Source organism: Megalobrama amblycephala, linkage group LG14, assembly GCF_018812025.1.
Source record: "Megalobrama amblycephala isolate DHTTF-2021 linkage group LG14, ASM1881202v1, whole genome shotgun sequence".
Classification (NCBI taxonomy): Eukaryota; Metazoa; Chordata; class Actinopteri; order Cypriniformes; family Xenocyprididae; genus Megalobrama; species Megalobrama amblycephala.
In genome coordinates, this window is record NC_063057.1 from 25,007,908 (window position 1) to 25,027,130 (window position 19,223).

General features: G+C 40.8%; 2 protein-coding genes across 2 annotated transcripts; one reads left to right on the plus strand and one right to left on the minus strand.

The window, feature by feature from the left end:
- Positions 1-1,124: 1,124 nt before the first annotated feature.
- On the plus strand, positions 1,125-12,252 carry terfa (telomeric repeat binding factor a). Its single transcript, XM_048154469.1, is given in 19 exon segments — positions 1,125-1,245; positions 1,665-1,760; positions 1,831-1,955; positions 2,039-2,131; positions 2,210-2,284; positions 2,286-2,351; positions 3,455-3,558; positions 3,664-4,047; positions 4,154-4,240; positions 7,187-7,273; positions 8,674-8,760; positions 8,871-8,960; positions 9,067-9,159; positions 9,328-9,408; positions 9,549-9,635; positions 9,708-9,818; positions 9,908-9,981; positions 11,857-11,888; positions 11,967-12,252. Coding segments are annotated over 19 exon segments (2,052 nt in total). The 3' UTR covers positions 12,126-12,252.
- Positions 12,253-12,288: 36 nt separating this feature from the next.
- On the minus strand, positions 12,289-18,544 carry LOC125246339 (ras-related protein Rab-19-like). The gene is made up of 3 exons (XM_048157305.1): positions 18,211-18,544; positions 13,295-13,478; positions 12,289-13,217 (listed from the first exon to the last, which is right to left on the minus strand). Exons 1-3 carry the CDS (start codon positions 18,391-18,393, stop codon positions 12,928-12,930), a joined length of 657 nt encoding a protein of 218 aa, XP_048013262.1. The 5' UTR covers positions 18,394-18,544; the 3' UTR covers positions 12,289-12,927.
- Between the last annotated feature and the right edge of the window lie 679 nt (positions 18,545-19,223).

Genomic DNA, 19,223 nt, shown 5'->3' on the forward strand with positions numbered 1-19,223 from the left:
GTATATCAATTAATTCCATTATTTCTTTCATAACATAGTTGAGAAATCATCTTTATACTAAGTTTGGTTAAAAACAATCCATTGAAGCCTAAAAATTAATTGGTGATTAAAAAAAATCCCATTGTTTTTGCCTATACATGTATAATTCCATGCCATGTTATTTTTTTAAACAATTTAGTCCACTACAGAGGACATATCATAATATATGAATAAAATATAATTTTTCAAAAATGTTATTTTTTTAATTTGTTTCTTATGCTCTGAACAATATAATGATAAAAAAAAAAAAAAAAAAAACTAAATTCAAAAAACCTTTTTTTTTTCTGGGTCTCAGGAGGATATACCGAATTAATACACCGCAAAAACAATGCATTTTAGGTAATATTTTTTGTTGTTTTCAAGAAAGTAATCTATAAGCTACTTTCTCGAAAACAACAAAAATATTACCTAAAATTAATTGTTTTTGCGGTGTATTACAACGCATTCTGGGTAATATTATTTGTCGTTTATTTTCCGGTGTACATTTGTTTTTTGTTTTTTTTTAGTTTTTTGTTTTTGTGTGTGTGTGTGTGTGAAGACTCTTTTTTTTTTACGTCAACTCATTAAAATGATTTAAGTTGGTCTACAATAAGTTGATATTAATTTTACAGCCAGTTTATTAAAAATATAAGGCAGGATATTGAAATAGGTAAACATTTTTGCACATGTTTTTACATTATTTAACTCTTTAGCATATATAATTCACACATTGCTATTATTATGCTGTTGTCAAAGTGTGGTCCGATACCAGTCACCTAGTTTGTTTCTTTTCTAATGGACCTTGAGTCTGGAAATAAAGTTGAATCAGTCAATCATAAAATAATATTATTTCTTCTTATTATTTAAACTACATAAAATCAACCAACCACTCGGGGTGAAATATATAATATATTAATTTGCACAAGTCTTACTACTAACATTCAGCATTATATTACTTATTATTTAAATATTGTTTTCTAGTGGCGTCATCGTCTCTCCTGACCAATCAGAGCCGCCGCCGCGACGCCATGCCACGCCCCCTTCTGCACGCGCTCGCAGGAGTGAGTGAGTGAGTGATGCGCGCGTTCACATTAAACCCGTCCAGAATGAGCGAAGACGAGCGGATCATCAACAGATGGTATTTCGACGTCTGCGTGTTCAAAGCGCTCGAGAGTTTCAGAAATGGAGACTACGCGATTTTCGCCAACATCATCAACGTCATCGAGAGTAAGTGGCGCGAGCGCCGAGTTTGTTTACATCGGCGCGCGCATGTTAGCTTTAGCGCGGGGCTAAACTCCCAAACTCCGTCGGAAGTCCGTGAAAGTCAGCTTTTTTACAATGAGAAATGATTGAATTAGATCGATGTAGTTTGGAGTGCAAACCTAAGACTGGTCTCTTGTTAAAAAGCCTCTCATGGAAGTTTAAAAGAGTTGTGCGAAGCGATTTGGACAATATTACTATCACAGATATGGATCTTCGAGTCTTTACAACGATATGTGTTGTGTCAAGATTAGAAAATACTTGAATTTTATCAAATTAAACCATGTTTCTGAGGTAAATCTCTTTTTCTCTTTTGAGTGTGTAAGATATGAATGATGACCCCTAGAATACACATGACTCTCATTAACATCACGTGATCATCACAGGTATGGTGGTGCTGCCCATGGATGGACACGGAGACACCGTCCTCAAGCTGCGGGTCATGCAGTTCCTGTCCAGGATCAACAACGGAGACAAGCTGGGTGAGCGAGTGACCTACACGAGCGAGTGTGTGTGTTTCTGACGTGTGTGTCTGACGTGTCTGTGCCGCAGATCTGACGTTCGAGGAGCCCAAGACGCCGCTGGAGTCGGCTCTGGGCGTCCTGGAGTCCCTCTGCAGAGAGCTGGACGTCCCGCAGCGGGAGCAGCAGCGCGTGCACAACGCCATCACCGAGATGGTGAGACACAGCACACCTGCACCGCCATTCCTGTCTCTGGAATGATTATCTGACTCGTATTGTGGTGTGTGTGATTTCTGCAGCTCATAATCGTGTGCATCAAGAGTGGAGAGTTCGAGAAGGCCGAGGAGATCCTGAAGAGACACTTCAGCGCAGCCGCAGATTCGTCTGGGAAGGTGAGGAGCGCTCCTGACGCTACGGCACGCTCGTGTCCTGCGTCTCTCGTGTGACGCCTGTGTGTGTGTGTGTGGCAGAAGAAGCTGCTGGTGAACCTGATCCGGAGGAGACGCTCGTCTCACTCGGTGCTGCAGCTCAGCTCCTACAGCCGACTTCAAGCAGGACATGCTGGAGTTCATCGAGCGGCTCTACTGCGTCCCCGAGCCCTTCCTCATGCAGGTCCGTCTCCTCGTCCTCACTAATTCATAGGGCTGGGTATCGACACAGTTTTCACGATCCGATTTGATTTCTATTCACATGCTTTTGACTCGATATCGATTATTTTGGATCAGTTACACTATATGCTACATTTTCTAGAGGGAAAAAAACACATGAGAGTCAGCTGGTACTACTATAATAATATTGAAGGTTAAATTAACTTATTTATATACAAACACTTAAATCATTGATGTTTGTTTTTAATAATAAATAAAGTTTAGAATTATATAATGTTATTTCTACTCCAATTCGTTTATTTGAAATATAATCATTTAAATCGCGGCTGTCATAACTGATTTATTCAAACATGCATTAAATATTGAAGAACATTATAATGAATATGTAACGGTGCATAGCTATATTTATCTTTCTAGAGTCACTTTTCTAGCTGACTAATGAGTTTATGGTCACTGAATATGTTTTTCTGAGGTAAATGCGACGTCACGTGACACTTGAAGCTGTTTTATTGAGTCTTTCCGAGGTTGAAGCACTGGTTGAGCGATTACACGAGACATGATACGGATTTCAGTAAGTTGTACTGTATATTTTAACATACCTTCAGATGTTCATGCATGTTTATTTCGCTGTAACTGGTATTAAAGCGGAGGAGAGGATGATCACATGCTTCTCTCTAACTGAGGCGCTAAAGCGATCTGTCACGCCACATTAAACAGCGCCAAAACGGTGTTTATTTTCTGAATCTCATAATAAGATGGACGTCATTTGAAATCTGAGACTTTGCTTCATATCAAAAGTAACAAAGATTATTGTGATTTATTGGATGGGAGGAGCTACATATTCTGCTCATTCATCAACTGAAAACAGACTAGACTAATCGATTCTTGGGATTTAAGAATCAATATCAGTTCGTAAAAATGAGAATCGATTAAAATCGAGAAATCAATATTGTTTACCCAGCCCTATCAGATTTCATCAAAACTATCTTAATTTGTGTTCTGAAGATGAACGAAGGTCTCACGGTTTGTAGATTAACATTGTCAAAAGCTCCAGTAGTTTGAACGCGCCACGCTCATGTCGCTCACCACTGCGTGTTTGTTCTGCAGATGCTGAAGCGTGCCGGACATCTCCGCGCGTCTGCTGAGCCGATGACATCATCACGGGAGGGGCGGCGCTCCACGCAGAAGCCCAGTGCAGCAGAGGATCATGGGTACAAACGCACTGCTTCAGCTTCACTCGATGAAGAACTATGAGTATTAATGACTGCTTTAAATAATGGCGTGCATGTCACCTGTCTGTCTCGCTCCCGCTCTAGCGGCGTGTCGTCTGCGGCGCGGGTGCAGCTGAGCTTGCAGAGCCTGCGTCAGGTGTACGGCGAGCTGAGCGGGGAGTGCGGCGTGAGCGTGCCGTTCTCTCAGCTGCTGGAGGAGGTGGAGATGGAGGCGCAGCAGCAGAGCCGAGAGACGCCCAGTGTCGAGCTCCACCTGGCTCTGTCCGAGACGCCCATGGAGCAGATGGAGAGAGCGGCCGAGGACGAGCCGCCCGCCGCACACAAGCCTTACGCCGGCATGACCATATCGCGCTTGGTCATGGAGGACGACAGCCAGCTCAGCGAAGACGACTCGCAGAACGACGTCACCGCCGCAGAGGAGGAGACGCAGATCAACGGCGGCCCACCTGACCGGCCGTCCCCTCAGAGGTCACTGACATGATGACTTCACTAGTGTTGTCATAGCTGTCGTTATAGTTTTCGCTCTATAGTGTGAAAGTTATTCTTATTAACAGTGTTACTCTGTGTTTTCCAGGGTGATTATTGGCAGTGATCCAGAGTCGGATGATCCTGAGGTTCAGACTGTCAGACGAACGCCCACAGACGAGCAGCGTGAGAACAGGTTAAATGACGAGGCTTTTACTGTAGTCGTTCTTATAGCGATCATCATAACGTTATAGTTGTCGTTATAACTGTTGTTATAGTTCTTGCTGTAGCAGGGCCCTATGACTTCTGCCATGCAAAAATCACGGAATTCGCTCATAAAAACGGAATTTTCTATAATTACGCGGAATGTCACGGAATTTGTAAATTTTGATAAATGAATAAAAAGCAGGTCATTACGCTTCAATTAAATTGTGATTATAGACTAGTGTCTGTGAATATTAGAACCACAAAAAGACCATTTAAATACAAATCCTGCGTGTCTGTGTGAATCAATGACGCAGAAGCGCGCTTTCATTTCCTCCTCTGCCGCCTCACTATATGAACACACGAAAATTCATCTCCAGAGCCGCTCTGAGACTCACTTCTTCAGCACTTTACTGCTTCGTTTGAGAAAAACTATCGTCATATTATAAACGCACAGAAACTTAAAGCTCCATCAAAATAAAAGTTTGATTTGACTTGACCGCAACATATCACTGTATCGAATTCAGATACGTTTCAATGTAATGATAATACTAACACTAATAGACCTAATAATAATAATAATAAATGATTTAAAACTATATTTTTAAGGAATAATCTCAGTTTTTCTTCAGTTTTAATTTTAACAGTAAAGCTCTGTTATTCAGCATATTGTTTGACAAAAAAGTTTAATTTCATGATTAAAATATTAATTAAATTAATGTTATGTGTTCATTTGATTGCCAGAAAAAATAAAATATGCTGCAGAATTTCTGGGGGGGGGACAAAACATTTCATAAAGATACATATTTTAATTAATAAGTTTTGTTGTTTTTAAGACTTCAGCTAATTAGACATGATTTGAAAATGTAATTAATCCATTAAAATGGAATCCAGAAAACTTAAACAGAAAACAGAATTTGGTAAAAATAAAACGGAATTTGAGGAAAAAAATAAAACATTTATCATAGGGCCCTAAAAAATTTTTTTTTTTTTGTTAAATTTTTAATAAATTGTTGGTAAATGGAAAAGTTTCATTATTTCAATTAATTAGACTTGCTTTTTGATTACCAAAATTTAATTTAACCCTTAAAATGGAGTCCAAAAAAATTAAAACGGAAAAACTGGAAAAATTAAAACGGGGGGGAAAAAATGGAATCGGGGGGAAAAAAACGGATTTCATAGGGCCTTACTATAGTTACTGTTATATTCATCGTCCTAGTGTTATAGTTGATTTTTAATAGCTATCATTATAGTTACTGTTATAGCTATCATTAATGTTTTTCTTATAACCAGGGTTCGTACGGTCATGAAAAACCTGGAAAAGTCATGGAATTTTAAAATGGCTATTTCCAGGCCTGGAAAAGTTTTGGAAAAATTAATTAACCCACAAAGTTTTGGAAAAGTCATGGAAATTTGTTTCACAATCTCCGTATATTCGAATATAGTTGATAATATTAGTTAAATTACAATAGTTAACGTTCGCACGATCCGTCACGTGACGTTCTCTGCGTGGGGTAACGCAGTTTCAGCTAATAGTATTGTGTAGCAATGCCAGGGAAATGCAGATTTAAAAATGTATGGCTTCATGATGAAAAGTATGCAGCTGCGTGCTCGACTGCTTCCAACCCAATCGCTGGCTTTTTCACCCGTGTGACTGACGTGACACCCGCTCCCAGCTGCGGTGCTTCCCTCTCACTGTAAAACAAGGGACCATTTTGAGTGCTTTATCCAGAAACGAAACCCTAACTGCAGAGGTACTGTGCAGGAACTTGGGTAAAGTTGGTTTTATATTCGTACATTCGGACTTCTGATAAATTCAGAGTTTCCAATAAATGTGCAATAAATTAATGTTTGCGAATTTTAAGCAGTGACATGATATTGACAACCAACGATTGTCAACTTACAACATTTTTCACAGTCGATCAAAATAGGCAAGTATTGTTTTAATGGCATATTTACTTGTGAATGTCCACTGAATGTCCAATGTAGTGTGATTAACAAGGCTATTGAATACAGATGTCCGAATGTGCGAATATAAAACCAACTTTACCCAAGTTGTGCAGGACAGTGTTGCTGGACACTTTTATTTATTTTGTAGTTTAACATTGTTGCTTCCCCTTGATTTATGTTAATTTTCTCCCATGGATTACGTTAATCCATTTCTAAGCGGTTCTCAGGGTTTTATGTAGCCTATGTTATGAAACTTTGTTGGGGCCGTTCACACAGAACGCGTTTTTCTATTCCAATGCGCTACTTTCCTATTGTTTTTCTATGTAAACACGCGCTTGACGGATGTGCATGCGTCTTTTGCAGCGCCTCTCACATGAGCGCCGCGTTTTTAAGACGCCGTGTCAAGTTAAAAGAATTTCAACTTTTACACGCAGCGCAGCTCATCAATGTCAGTTCCAAAACAGTGGACCAATCAGAAGAACTTGGAGGCGGGGCAAGCGTTGCGAGTTGGCATGACAACTGTTTTATATAATGGCAACATGGTGGAGGAGGCGCTCATTATTATCTTATTTTCTTTTTTTCCATGTCAAAACTTGTATCTGTAAATTCTGCAGTTTGCCTATTTCTATTATTTCCATTATTGCATCACGTCTCAAAGGCGCGTCTCGAGACTCTCGCGTTCTATGCTGCGCTTTTTTAAAAAACACTCCTGAGCACCGCGTCTCACGTTTTTAGACGCAAAGACGCGTTCTGTGTGCAAGCGTTATTTAAATAAATATTTCATATTCTACTGTACACTACAAAGCTTGTCATTTATTTTAGTAAAAATATGCTGGGTGTAACATGGATTTTCTTCTTATTTAACATGTATACATAGACATTTCATGAAACATTAGGTCATGAAATTTTACTTAAAGTCATGGAAAAGTCATGGAATTTTATTGGTAAAAATGTGTACGAACCCTGTAAAACAAACTGTGTTTTCCAGGGTGATTATTGGCAGTGATCCAGAGTCGGATGATCCTGAGGTTCAGACTGTCAGACGAACGCCCACAGACAAGCAGCGTGAGAACAGGTTAAATGACAAGACTTTTACTGTAGTCGTTCTTATAGATATTGTATGTGTTCATTATATATTTTCGTTTAGCTTAGAACTATAGTGAAAACTATGATAGCTAAAATGGCTATAACACTGCAATAACTGTAACAATAACTACAAAACTATGACGATAACTATAATAATAGATATGATGACAACTGTAACTGTAACGATATAGTCAGCATAATGTTATAGTTGTTATAGCTGTCATTATAGTTCTCACTATACTTATTATAGTGTTATAATTAGGGCTGTGAAGCGATTACAAATTTTTAATCTAATTAATTACATTATGCAATTTAATTGCACATCAGTTTTGGCTGAGAAATTACTTATTGTGTAAAGCATCAAATAGAGTACAGAAGTATCTTCAGAAAGAAGAGAATTTATTACACATACTCTTTTGGACCATGAGGGTGAGTAAATGACTGAAATTTCATTTTTGGCTGAACTATACTTTTAATGCATATGGAAATACGAAATTAATTTTTAAATAAAATTACACTAAATGTCTTAATAAATAAGTTGTTCGTTCATTAATTCATTCTGTTCATTCAAACGGCTGATTCGTTCAGAAGAGAAGTAAATGGTTCTCTTCAGGCTTGTTGGACGTGAAGCGGCGCAGAATGATCGGTGCATGACATCTCAGTAGAGATCGGACGGCTCTGTATGCGTTTAATCGCTCTAGCTGTACTTTGATGTGTAGTGTCACTAACAAGTCTTTTCTGAATGCTCCGCTGAATCGTTGGTTTCACTCGCTTCGTTCACAACGTGCATTCAGAAATGAAACGCTGCTGTTTACTGAGCAGAGATGAAACTGGTCTGACATGTCTTTATAGTTTCATTGGAAAAATTGAACAAAACAGACAATATTGTGTCTAAAATAACCCAATATTAACTTATTTACTGAACTGTTGTATAAAATCAGTAGGCTATCACATTTGCACTCGTCATGTTTGGGACAAAAACGGCTCTTGTGTAATATTTACTTATTACTCGTGTGATATTGCTTAACTCATATGATGTAAATATGAGACAAAAACTGATTCAGGGGCATTTTTTGCCCCATATCTTCAATTTTAGGGACTTTCTGACTGCATTCTATAGGCTTCAACGCCCAGTGAGTCGTTGCCCTGCATCATACTCGTCATCAATCATCTGTATGAAATGGCTGATCATTTCTGTCATTAATTACTCTCCCTCATGTCGTTCCACACCCGTAAGACCTTCGTTCATCTTCAGAACACAAATTGAGATATTTTTGATGAAATCTGAGAGATTTCTCTGAGTAATTAATAACAGAAATTTCATTTTTGGGTGAACTAACCCTTTCATCTCATGTTATTCCCTCTTTTGAACACTCCTGTGTTTTCCAGGGCGGTTATTCGCAGTGATCCAGAGTCGGATGATCCTGAGGTTCAGACTGTCAGACGAACGCCCACAGGCAAGCAGCGTGAGAACAGGTTAAATGACAAGACTTTAAACTAGTAGTGCTTCAGATCACTTTATTTAAGTTTAAAATCATGTTGTCCTGTAATAGTATTTGACTGTAGTGTGTGTGTGTTTGTCTCAGTGTCAGTGAATCGACGTGTGTGTCGAAGGTGCGTTCAGCGGCTCAGCGCTCGACTCGCAGCAGCCCTCCGCCTGTCGGAGACGCTCACAGGTGCGTCCGTTCCCTGCTCTACTGTCATATCAGACCGATAACCTTAAGGACTTCATTTATGGATGTCCAGTAGCTGACTGTAGTGTGTGTGTGTGTGTGTGTTCAGAAGTGGTGGTGAATCGAGCTCAACTCCTGCGCGTCACCTGAGCATCACTCCATCTGTCAGACGCTCAGACAAAAAAACGCACAACAATCGCAGGTGAGAACGTGTTAAAATCATCACAGAACCCGCTGCTATCCTCTCATCGGACAAAAATGACCAGTTTTTATGAGATAACCCAAAGTGTGTGTGAAAATAGTTGGACTATAAACAGCTGAAGTGTCACGCCGTGTATGATGTATGACTGAGCGCTGCTGTCCTCGGCAGGACGATTGTGTCCAGCGATGAGGAGCCTGAGGATCATCCGTCTGACAGACGCACAGCCGGACAGGAGCCGCATGACGACAGGTGCCTTCAGTACACACACTGAAATGCTGTAATCATTTCATTTTCAAATTCAGTTTATTTCATTTGTGTGATACTTTACCAAAGCAAAGGTTTTGCCTGCAGCGTCTCAGTAACTGATTGTGTGTGTTTCTCGCTGTCAGTGACCCAGAATGTGTGCTGGAGGTGCGTCCAGCGGTTCAGAGCTCGACTCCTGCGCGCCGCAGCAGAGACGCTCAGAGCGGTCACAGGTGCGTACGTGTGTTGGCATCATCACAGACATGACACGAGGCGTATGACTGACCGACTTTCTTCCTCCGAAGGTCCCGTGTGTCCAGCGAGTCGGAGTCGGAGGTTCACAGCACTCGCCCGCAGGTGCGCAGCTCTCCAGCCGACAGCCGCTCGTCCACCGGAGGGAAGCACAGCGCCAAGAGGTGATTGTGTGTGTGTGTGTGTGTGTGTGTGTGTGTGTGTGTGTGTGTGTGAGAGAGACACTGACTGACGCACTGTCTGTGTCTCTCAGGGCCCGATGGCGAGACGCGTCAGGGACGCATGAGGACTGGAGCGACGAGGAGTCTCTGTTCAGCGCCGCTTCAGGTACACACGCTATTTCACGCACATAGGGCCAAAAATGATATCTCCGTATTGTCTGGGATTCTGTCAATGACCATAATTAGACCATATTTACAACATGTGTGGATTTAATGTGTTGGATTCAGCCTGTCCTGGTCAGCTGACTCCTGAAGTTTTTCATATTCGTCACATTCTGTGTGGTGGTCAGTTCACAGCAGTGACAAAAATGAACTTTTCCATTATTTGCCACCTTATATTGATTTCCAGGTGTATTTTTACCATTATAGGGGCTCTGTTATAACCTTATTAGATGTATTGCATCATCTTTATGTAAAACACTTAACATTTAATCAATAAACTCAATTATGAATATAGCTGCGAGCAGCATTTATCGGGGTTTAAGTGCTTTAAGGCCTTTAAGCACATGTGTAAATGGGTATTATGTTTTAATTAGCAAGCCAAAAACCTGGGACTAGTTTGCCAAAGTTGTTAAGTTTTTTTTTTTAAATAATTTCCAATATTAAATGAAACGATTTAGGGTAACAATTATGGACAGCAGCAGTCCTAGAGGTAATATTTAATGAATTTCATGGGCATGTTTGAGAAATTGCGCGATGCACAATCCTTTACGCATGTGAAAAACGCAAAGGCCCCCTCTGGTGACTGATTTCTTTCGAATTTCTCACAGGCCTAGCGAGTTTTGTGCCGATCGGCCTCCATTAGCCTTGTCTGACAGCTGTTCCGATGGTGGAAATGTTTTTTGAGATACACCAATGTCTTCATAGACCATCATGGCACCTTGGACAAAGACACTGCATGCCAATTTGCAAGTCAGTCGAAATAATGGTGAAGTAGTTATAGCCATTTTTATGCCGTCATAGCACCACCAAGTGGCCAGTGGCTCATTCTGCCCTTTTTTACACAACCACAGAATGAGCTCTTACTAAAATGGCTATAACTGAGATATTTTCGCCAAACTCAGCACACAAATGTAAAGGTGGCTCCGCCCACTTCGAATGTTTTGGCGGACATTAGGGACTGTGAATCAGAATTTCCACTTTTTTGATATTGACAATCAGACTTTGGAGAATCTGGTTTGGTTCTGATCGGGCCAGAAACCTAAGACTCGTTCAGAAAAGTAGGTTTTTCAAAAAAATCCAAAATACGCTATGCTCTTGAACCCCTAATAATAAGACACCATAGGGATGTTACCAATCAAATGAAATCAGTATGAAAATCTGCTTTTACACTGCAGAAGTACATTTAGATGTATTTATACTGCAATTACAACTGCATAAATCATGCTTTCAGATTGTTTTCAAAAATATTTTTAATATTACAAATTTTTTAATGATACTATTAAATATAACACTGAAACAGTAGGTGGCGGCAAGTCTAAATGAGTAAGTCATTGAATTATTCACTCAACCAATTTGCTCAATGATTCTGATTCACGTCTTTATAAATAGATCATTGAATCATCGATTCCTTCAGGAGTGAAACTCTGCTCAGACGGTTTTGTTTGGAACTATTTTCATTAGACAATATTACTTTCGAAATATAACTCCCAATATTAACTGTCATACAAAATCAATATCACATTTGCAGTGGTGCGGACAGCACACTTACTCATGTGATTTTGCTCAGCTATATCAAATAGAAATATAAGTCATCATACAGGGCACTTTTTCCTTCATATATTGAAAATCAGGCTCATTTGACTCAGTGAAAGCATACGTTCATAAGACCTGGCTAAGTTTGGTTTTTGCAAAAAAGTGTGACATACTCTATGTTTCACTGAAACAACAAATATGAAGTTATTGTAGATGGTTGCCTATTGTGTATCTGTGCGATCTGTCGTCACACGCTCATGTTTCTGCTTCATGTTTGTCTCTGCAGGTCCGTCCCGCAAGAAGAAGTCCACCAGGAAGGTGCATATGTCTCTGACAGTGTCTCTATGTGTTTGTCCGCGAGTGTGAAGTGTGCACTGACGTGTGTGTGTGTTTCAGCTGTGGACGCTGCAGGAGTCGGACTGGCTGAAGGAGGGTGTGCGGCGCTTTGGAGCGGGACATTGGGAGCAGATCCGCGCAGCCTTCCCCTTCACGGAACGCACAGCCTGCAACCTCAAGGACCGCTGGAGGACCATGGTCAAGCTCAAGATGGTGTGAGAGTCACACGTGTGCCTTTGACCTCAATCATATTCAAAAGAGATTTTATACCGATGTTCAGAAACTGTTTTAAAACACCGCGTGTGTGAGAGGTTTTCGTTTCTTATTAAATGTTCGTTATGTTCGAGCAGTGCTCCTGTCGTCATTCAACACCATAAAGAGACACGTTCAGTGAGTTTTTATTTCAGTCACATGTGGCCTTCATGACAACATCTGTGTCATTCTGCTGTCAGTTAATGAACATCTGTGTTCAACATGAACGTCCACTGTAACTAAAGACATTCCTTCAAAAAAAAAAACATATTCTGTTCTTGTTTTCCAGCTCAAATATCTAAACATTGTCAAATCAAGACACGATTACTGGAGATCAAGTCTGTCAGTGAGGTTGGAAAAATCAGCTTTTTTTCTTTTGAATTAAACACAAGCTCACTTAATTTTGATTAGAGTGCAGAGCGTTTAGATATTCATACATGAAAACAGGACAGAAACACTGAGAAAGAACATAATTTAACATCTGAAAATGCACAGTAGTCACAATATATTCACATAAGCTGATGCGTCACATGCTCAAAGCTGAAAACCTAGACCTGCTTCTAGAAAAACCTGTCAGATTTGGCTCAAGTTGCTTTTATAAAGTCTGTTAGACAGGTTTGAAGTTGTGAAACTCCAGCAGCTCCACACTCAGATGCTCAATGAAGAGTTCAGATGTCATGTGATCTTCAGTGCGGTGACCTGAAGCCTGTTGATTCGCTCAGAGCTGCAGATCCAGTGTCACTGCAGTGAAGGGTCGTGTGTGTGTGGATCAGCACTCGCAGGGCTTCTTCGAGTCGTGCGCGGATGATGGCGACGACAGACTGACGGTGTGTGAGTTAGTCCGCAGCAGGACGCGTGCGGCCGCCTCGCTGTCGTCCTGCTTCACGCTCATGCCGTTCTGGAGCAGCAGCTGACGCGCCATCATGACGAAGGCCTCCTCCACGCTCCACGCGTCTCTGGCCGAAGTTTCCACCGCTGCTAGCATGCCCTTAGCCTCCGCTAGCTTACAGGCCTCCTCGAAGCGGACCTCGCGCTCGGCCTCCAGGTCACGCTTGTTACCTGAGGAAACAGAGGAAGCGTTTAGACATGACCCGTTATGTGACCTCCAGGGGTTTCACACAGGAGAACGGCGGTACCTATCAGCGCCGTGAGCACGTTGGCGGCTCCGTACTGCTGCAGCTCGTGAATCCAGCGCTGCACCGAGTCGAAGGTGGCCCTGCGGCTGATGTCGTAGGCGATCATGGCCCCGTGTGCGCTGCGGTAGTAGCTCTGCGTGATGGTGCGGAAGCGCTCCTGCCCGGCCGTGTCCCACACCTGCATCTGCACACACACACACACACTGATTCAGGACACGAGGGACGTTCACTTATCGCTACTGCTCCTCTGAGAGACAGCGATAGAAACCAAACATACCTGCTCACAACTGTGGCACTGTGACCTCACGTGAGAGCTCAACACTGACTGACTGCATACTGAACACTACAGCCTGCTAAACACATGACATACTGAACACTGTACATAACATACTGAACACATGACATACTGAACACTTCACTACTGCTACTGAACACATGACATACTGAACACTTCACTACTGCCTGCTGAACAAATGACATACTGAACACTATACGACAAACTGAACACTACACTACTCCCTGCTGAACACGACATACTGAACACTGTACATAACATACTGAACACTTCACTACTGCCTACTGAACATATGACATACTGAACACTACATGACAAACTGAACACTTCACTACTGCCTACTGAACACATGATATACTGAACACTTCACTACTGCCTACTGAACACATGACATACTGAACACATGACATACTGAACACTTCACTACTGCCTACTGAACACATGACATACTGAACACTTCACTACTGCCTACTGAACACATGATATACTGAACACTTCACAACTGCCTACTGAACACATGACATACTGCACTACATGACATACTGAACACTGCACTACTCCCTACTGAACACATGACATACTGAACACATGACCTACTGAACACTTCACTACTGCCTACTGAACACATGACATACTGAACACTACAGCCTGCTGAACACATGACATACTGAACACTGTACATAACATACTGAACACATGACATACTGAACACTTCACTACTGCCTACTGAACACATGACCTACTGAACACTTCACTACTGCCTACTGAACACATGACCTACTGAACACTACACTACTGCCTACTGAACACATGACCTACTGAACACTACACTTACAGTACTGCATACTGCACTACATGACATACTGAACACTGCACTACTCCCTACTGAACACATGACACTGAACACATGACCTACTGAACACTTCACTACTGCCTACTGAACACACGACATACTGAACACTTCACTACAGCCTGCTGAACACATGACATACTGAACACTGTACATAACATACTGAACACATGACATACTGAACACTTCACTACTGCCTACTGAACACATGACCTACTGAACACTTCACTACTGCCTACTGAACACATGACCTACTGAACACTACACTTACAGTACTGCATACTGCACTACATGACATACTGAACACTGCACTACTCCCTACTGAACACATGACATACTGAACACATGACCTACTGAACACTTCACTACTGCCTACTGAACACACGACATACTGAACACTTCACTACTGCCTGCTGAACACATGACATACTGAACACTGTACATAACATACTGAACACATGACATACTGAACACTTCACTACTGCCTACTGAACACATGACATACTGAACACTTCACTACTGCCTACTGAACACATGACATATTGAACACTACACTTACAGTACTGCATACTGCACTACATGACATACTGAACACTGCGTACTAACACTGTACATGACATACTGAACACTACACTACACTACTTCTTACTGAACACTACACTTACAGTACTGCATACTGCACTACATGACATACTGAACACTGCACTACTCCCTACTGAACACATGACATACTGAACACATGACCTACTGAACACTTCACTACTGCCTACTGAACACTTCACTACTGCCTACTGAACACATGACCTACTGAACACTACACTTACAGTACTGCATACTGCACTACATGACATACTGAACACTGCACTACTCCCTACTGAACACATGACATACTGAACACATGACCTACTGAACACTTCACTACTGCCTACTGAACACACGACATACTGAACACTTCACTACTGCCTGCTGAACACATGACACACTGAACACTACACTATTCCCTACTGAACACTATACGACAAACTGAACACTACACTACTCCCTACTGAACACTTCACTACTGCCTACTGAAAACATGACATACTGAACACTACATGACACACTGAACACTACACTACTGCCTACTGAACACGACATACTGAACACTTCACTACTGCCTACTGAACACATGACACACTAAACACTACACTACTGCCTACTGAACACATCACTACTGCCTACTGAACACATGACATACTGAACACTTCACTACTGCCTGCTGAACACATGACATACTGAACACTACATGACACACTGAACACTACACTATTTCCTACTGAACACATGACATACTGAACACTATACGACAAACTGAACACTACACTACTCCCTACTGAACACATGACATACTGAACTCTGTAAGTGACATACTGAACACTACACTACAGTACTGCTTACTGAACACTACATGGCATACTGAACACTGCATACTAACACTGTACATGACTTACTGAACACTACATGACATGCTGAACACTACACTATAGTACTGTTTGCTGAAAACTACATGACATACTGAACACTACATTACACTACTGCTTACTGAACATTACATGACATGCTGAACACTACACTATAGTACTGTTTGCTGAAAACTGTACACTTTGTATTGCCTATTATACACTGCATTCTGAATACTGAAAACTGCCTAATGAGCCCTTTATTACCTCTGGACAGTGTACACTCATACTGTCTACTACACATACTGCTTACATACTGCAGTGTACACTAAAAACTGCATTGCATACAGACGTGGACAAAATTGTTGGTACCCTTGATTAATACGATCAAAGATGGCTGTAAAAATAAATCTGCATTGTTTATCCGTTTGATCTTTAATTCATAAAATTCACAAAAATTGAACCTTTCATTGAAGAAAAGAATTGAAAGTGGGGGGAAAAAATCACATTATGAAATAAATGTTTTTGTCCAAAACACGTTGGCCACAATTATTGGCACCCTTTTATTTAAAACTTTTTGTTACCTCCTTTTGCCAAGAGAACAGCTCTGAGTCTTCACCTATAATGCCTGATGAGTTTGGAGAACACATTTTTGTGTTGGTTTTGATGTTTGTTTTGGATCATTGTCCTGATGGAATATCCAACCATGGCCCATTATAAGATTTCTAGCAGAAGCAGTCAGGTTTTGATTTCTTATCTGTTGGTATTTGATAGAATCCATATTACCATGTATCTGAACAAGATGTCCAGGACCTCCATCAGAAAGATAGGCCCTCAACATTAAAGATCCAGCAGTATATTTAACCGTGGACATGGGGTACTTTTTATCCATGGGTACTTTAATTTGGCCTTTGTGTTTCCTCATGTTTATATTCCTGTGGAACAGGAAGTCACGGCTGGACAACTTCATGTTCATGATCACCCTGGTGTGCTAAAAAACTGTAAATATGAATGGGAATATACTTTTACTCATAAAAAAATTCTAGGGGTGCCAATAGTTGTGGCCAACGTGTTTTGGAGAAAAACATGTATTTCATAATGTGATTTTCCTCCACTTTCAATTCTTTTCCTTCAATGAAAGGTTAGATTTTTACTCATTTTATGAATTAAAGATCAAAAGGATAAACAATGCAGATTTATTTTTACAGTCATCTTTGATCATATTTACCAAGGGTGCCAACAATTTTGTCCACATCTGTATCTAATACACATACTGCCTAATGCTCAGTGTATGCTATAAACTGCATTACACAACACTGTACACTACATTCTGCCACCTAAACACTGTACACTACCTATTGTACACTGCATAGTGTCTGCTGAACACTGTACAACACATGTGTGCTGCCAACTGAACAGTGTATACTACACACTGCAGTGTTCACTGCATGCTTTTACTCAGTGTACACAACATATTGCTTACTGAAAATACTGCAGTTTACCCTATACACTGCTTCCTGCTAAGTGTACACAACTTACTGCATACTGAAAACGTACATATACTGCAATCTGCAGTGTACACTATATATTGACTACTGCACAATGTATACTACATGCTGCTGAGCATACATAACATTAGTACACACTAGACACTGCTGAGTGTACACTACATTCTCCATACTCCATACATAAGTGAAACATGCATTAAGCCACAATAAAATTTCAAACAGCAGTAAGCTACACTGTCATCACATGACCTTCATTACACAGGAAATGGAAGGTCGAGAGCATTGCATTGTGGGATACAGTGTCTTGTGCAGTGGGCTCTGTTGCATACTACACATTTTGACAACTGTTACACAGGAAATTCACAGTTGTATGCAGTGTTGCTGTTACAAACAGGCTTTAGCACAGGTCTTTCTGCCAGTATTTTGTTTTTTATTTATATAGTTATTAATATTTATTTAAATGTATTTATTTTCTTAGAAGACAAACGCATTTTAAATTGCTTATAGGTTTGATTTCAAATGGTTTGTTAATCTTTGCTCTTGAATTAATGTCATTATGCTTCTGTATTCTGAGAGACAAACACAAAGCGTTGCATGTTTGTCAATGATGCAGGAAGCAGCGTGTTTATCTGCATAATCACTTCCTGTTGATGTGCGACACCAGTGGAATGAGAAGATAAACCTGCTCGACCGGTTCTGCTGGTTGAACCGGTTCAGTGTAACAGCGACACGTGCAGCAGGAGAATCACACTAACCTCCGTACGCACACTTCATCTGACAAACATTGTATACATGTGCCTGATTGAGCTGCGGTGACCTCTGACCTTTACTCTCCTGCCCTCGATGTTGAGCGTGCGGACGGTGAAGTCGACCCCGATGGTGTTCTGCTGCCTCTCGGAGAACTGGCCCGTCTTGAAGCTCTGAACCAGGCAGGTCTTGCCCACGTTGGAGTCTCCGATGAGGATGATCTTGAAGAGGAAGTCGAAGGAGTCCTCCTGAGGATCCATGAGTCAGTTGAGCGCAGCGCAGGTTCCCATAGTTCAGAGATAGAGAGAGAGAGAGAGAGGTCGAGCTCTCAGTCCAGCTGCCGTCTCGTGTGCCTTCAGTCTCGCTGCGCTCCAGCTCTCGCTTTCCTTCCCAACCAGGTTCAACAGGTGCGACCGCTACCTGCTCAGCTGCATTGTGGGTAATGTAGTGCAGCAAACAACAGCCAACCACTGACAGAACTGCTCAACCAGCAGCCAGTACACATCTTCTACTATGATATATTTGGCAGTTTCCACAAATATGCTACAAAATAGAGTCATTTAGCAAATCAGAAAATATAAAAACTAAATATTATTTGAGCTATTTTATTTTCTAATGAGGTTTGAAACTTGTTTAACCCTGCTATGAAACATTGACATTACCCTGATTTGTGTGATTCTATCTTTTTAGCAGGAAACACTGAATAAACATCACAATAAATCAGAAGAAAAAAAGAATCTGAAACTAGTTTGGGACCAAATGTTGAACTAAGCTGTGAGAAAATGTAATGTTTTTACTGTAGCAAAATATTTACCTATTTATTATTGATTAATTTTAAAATCTCAGTGTCAAAATGATGATGCTATTGTTTGGTTTTAATTGCTGGAAACAGCTGAGAACTAGTTAAGACAGCTTAGTTAATTTACTAAACTAGATCCTTTTTCTGGTTAGTTTTTATGTTAAATAATACTTTTCAATATTCCACATACATTCAATGATAAACGCGCAGTAGCTCCCAAAACGGCATCACTTTAATGAGTGGAACGCTAATAATAATTCACAAACTTTTTTTTAATTATTTTTACTGGAT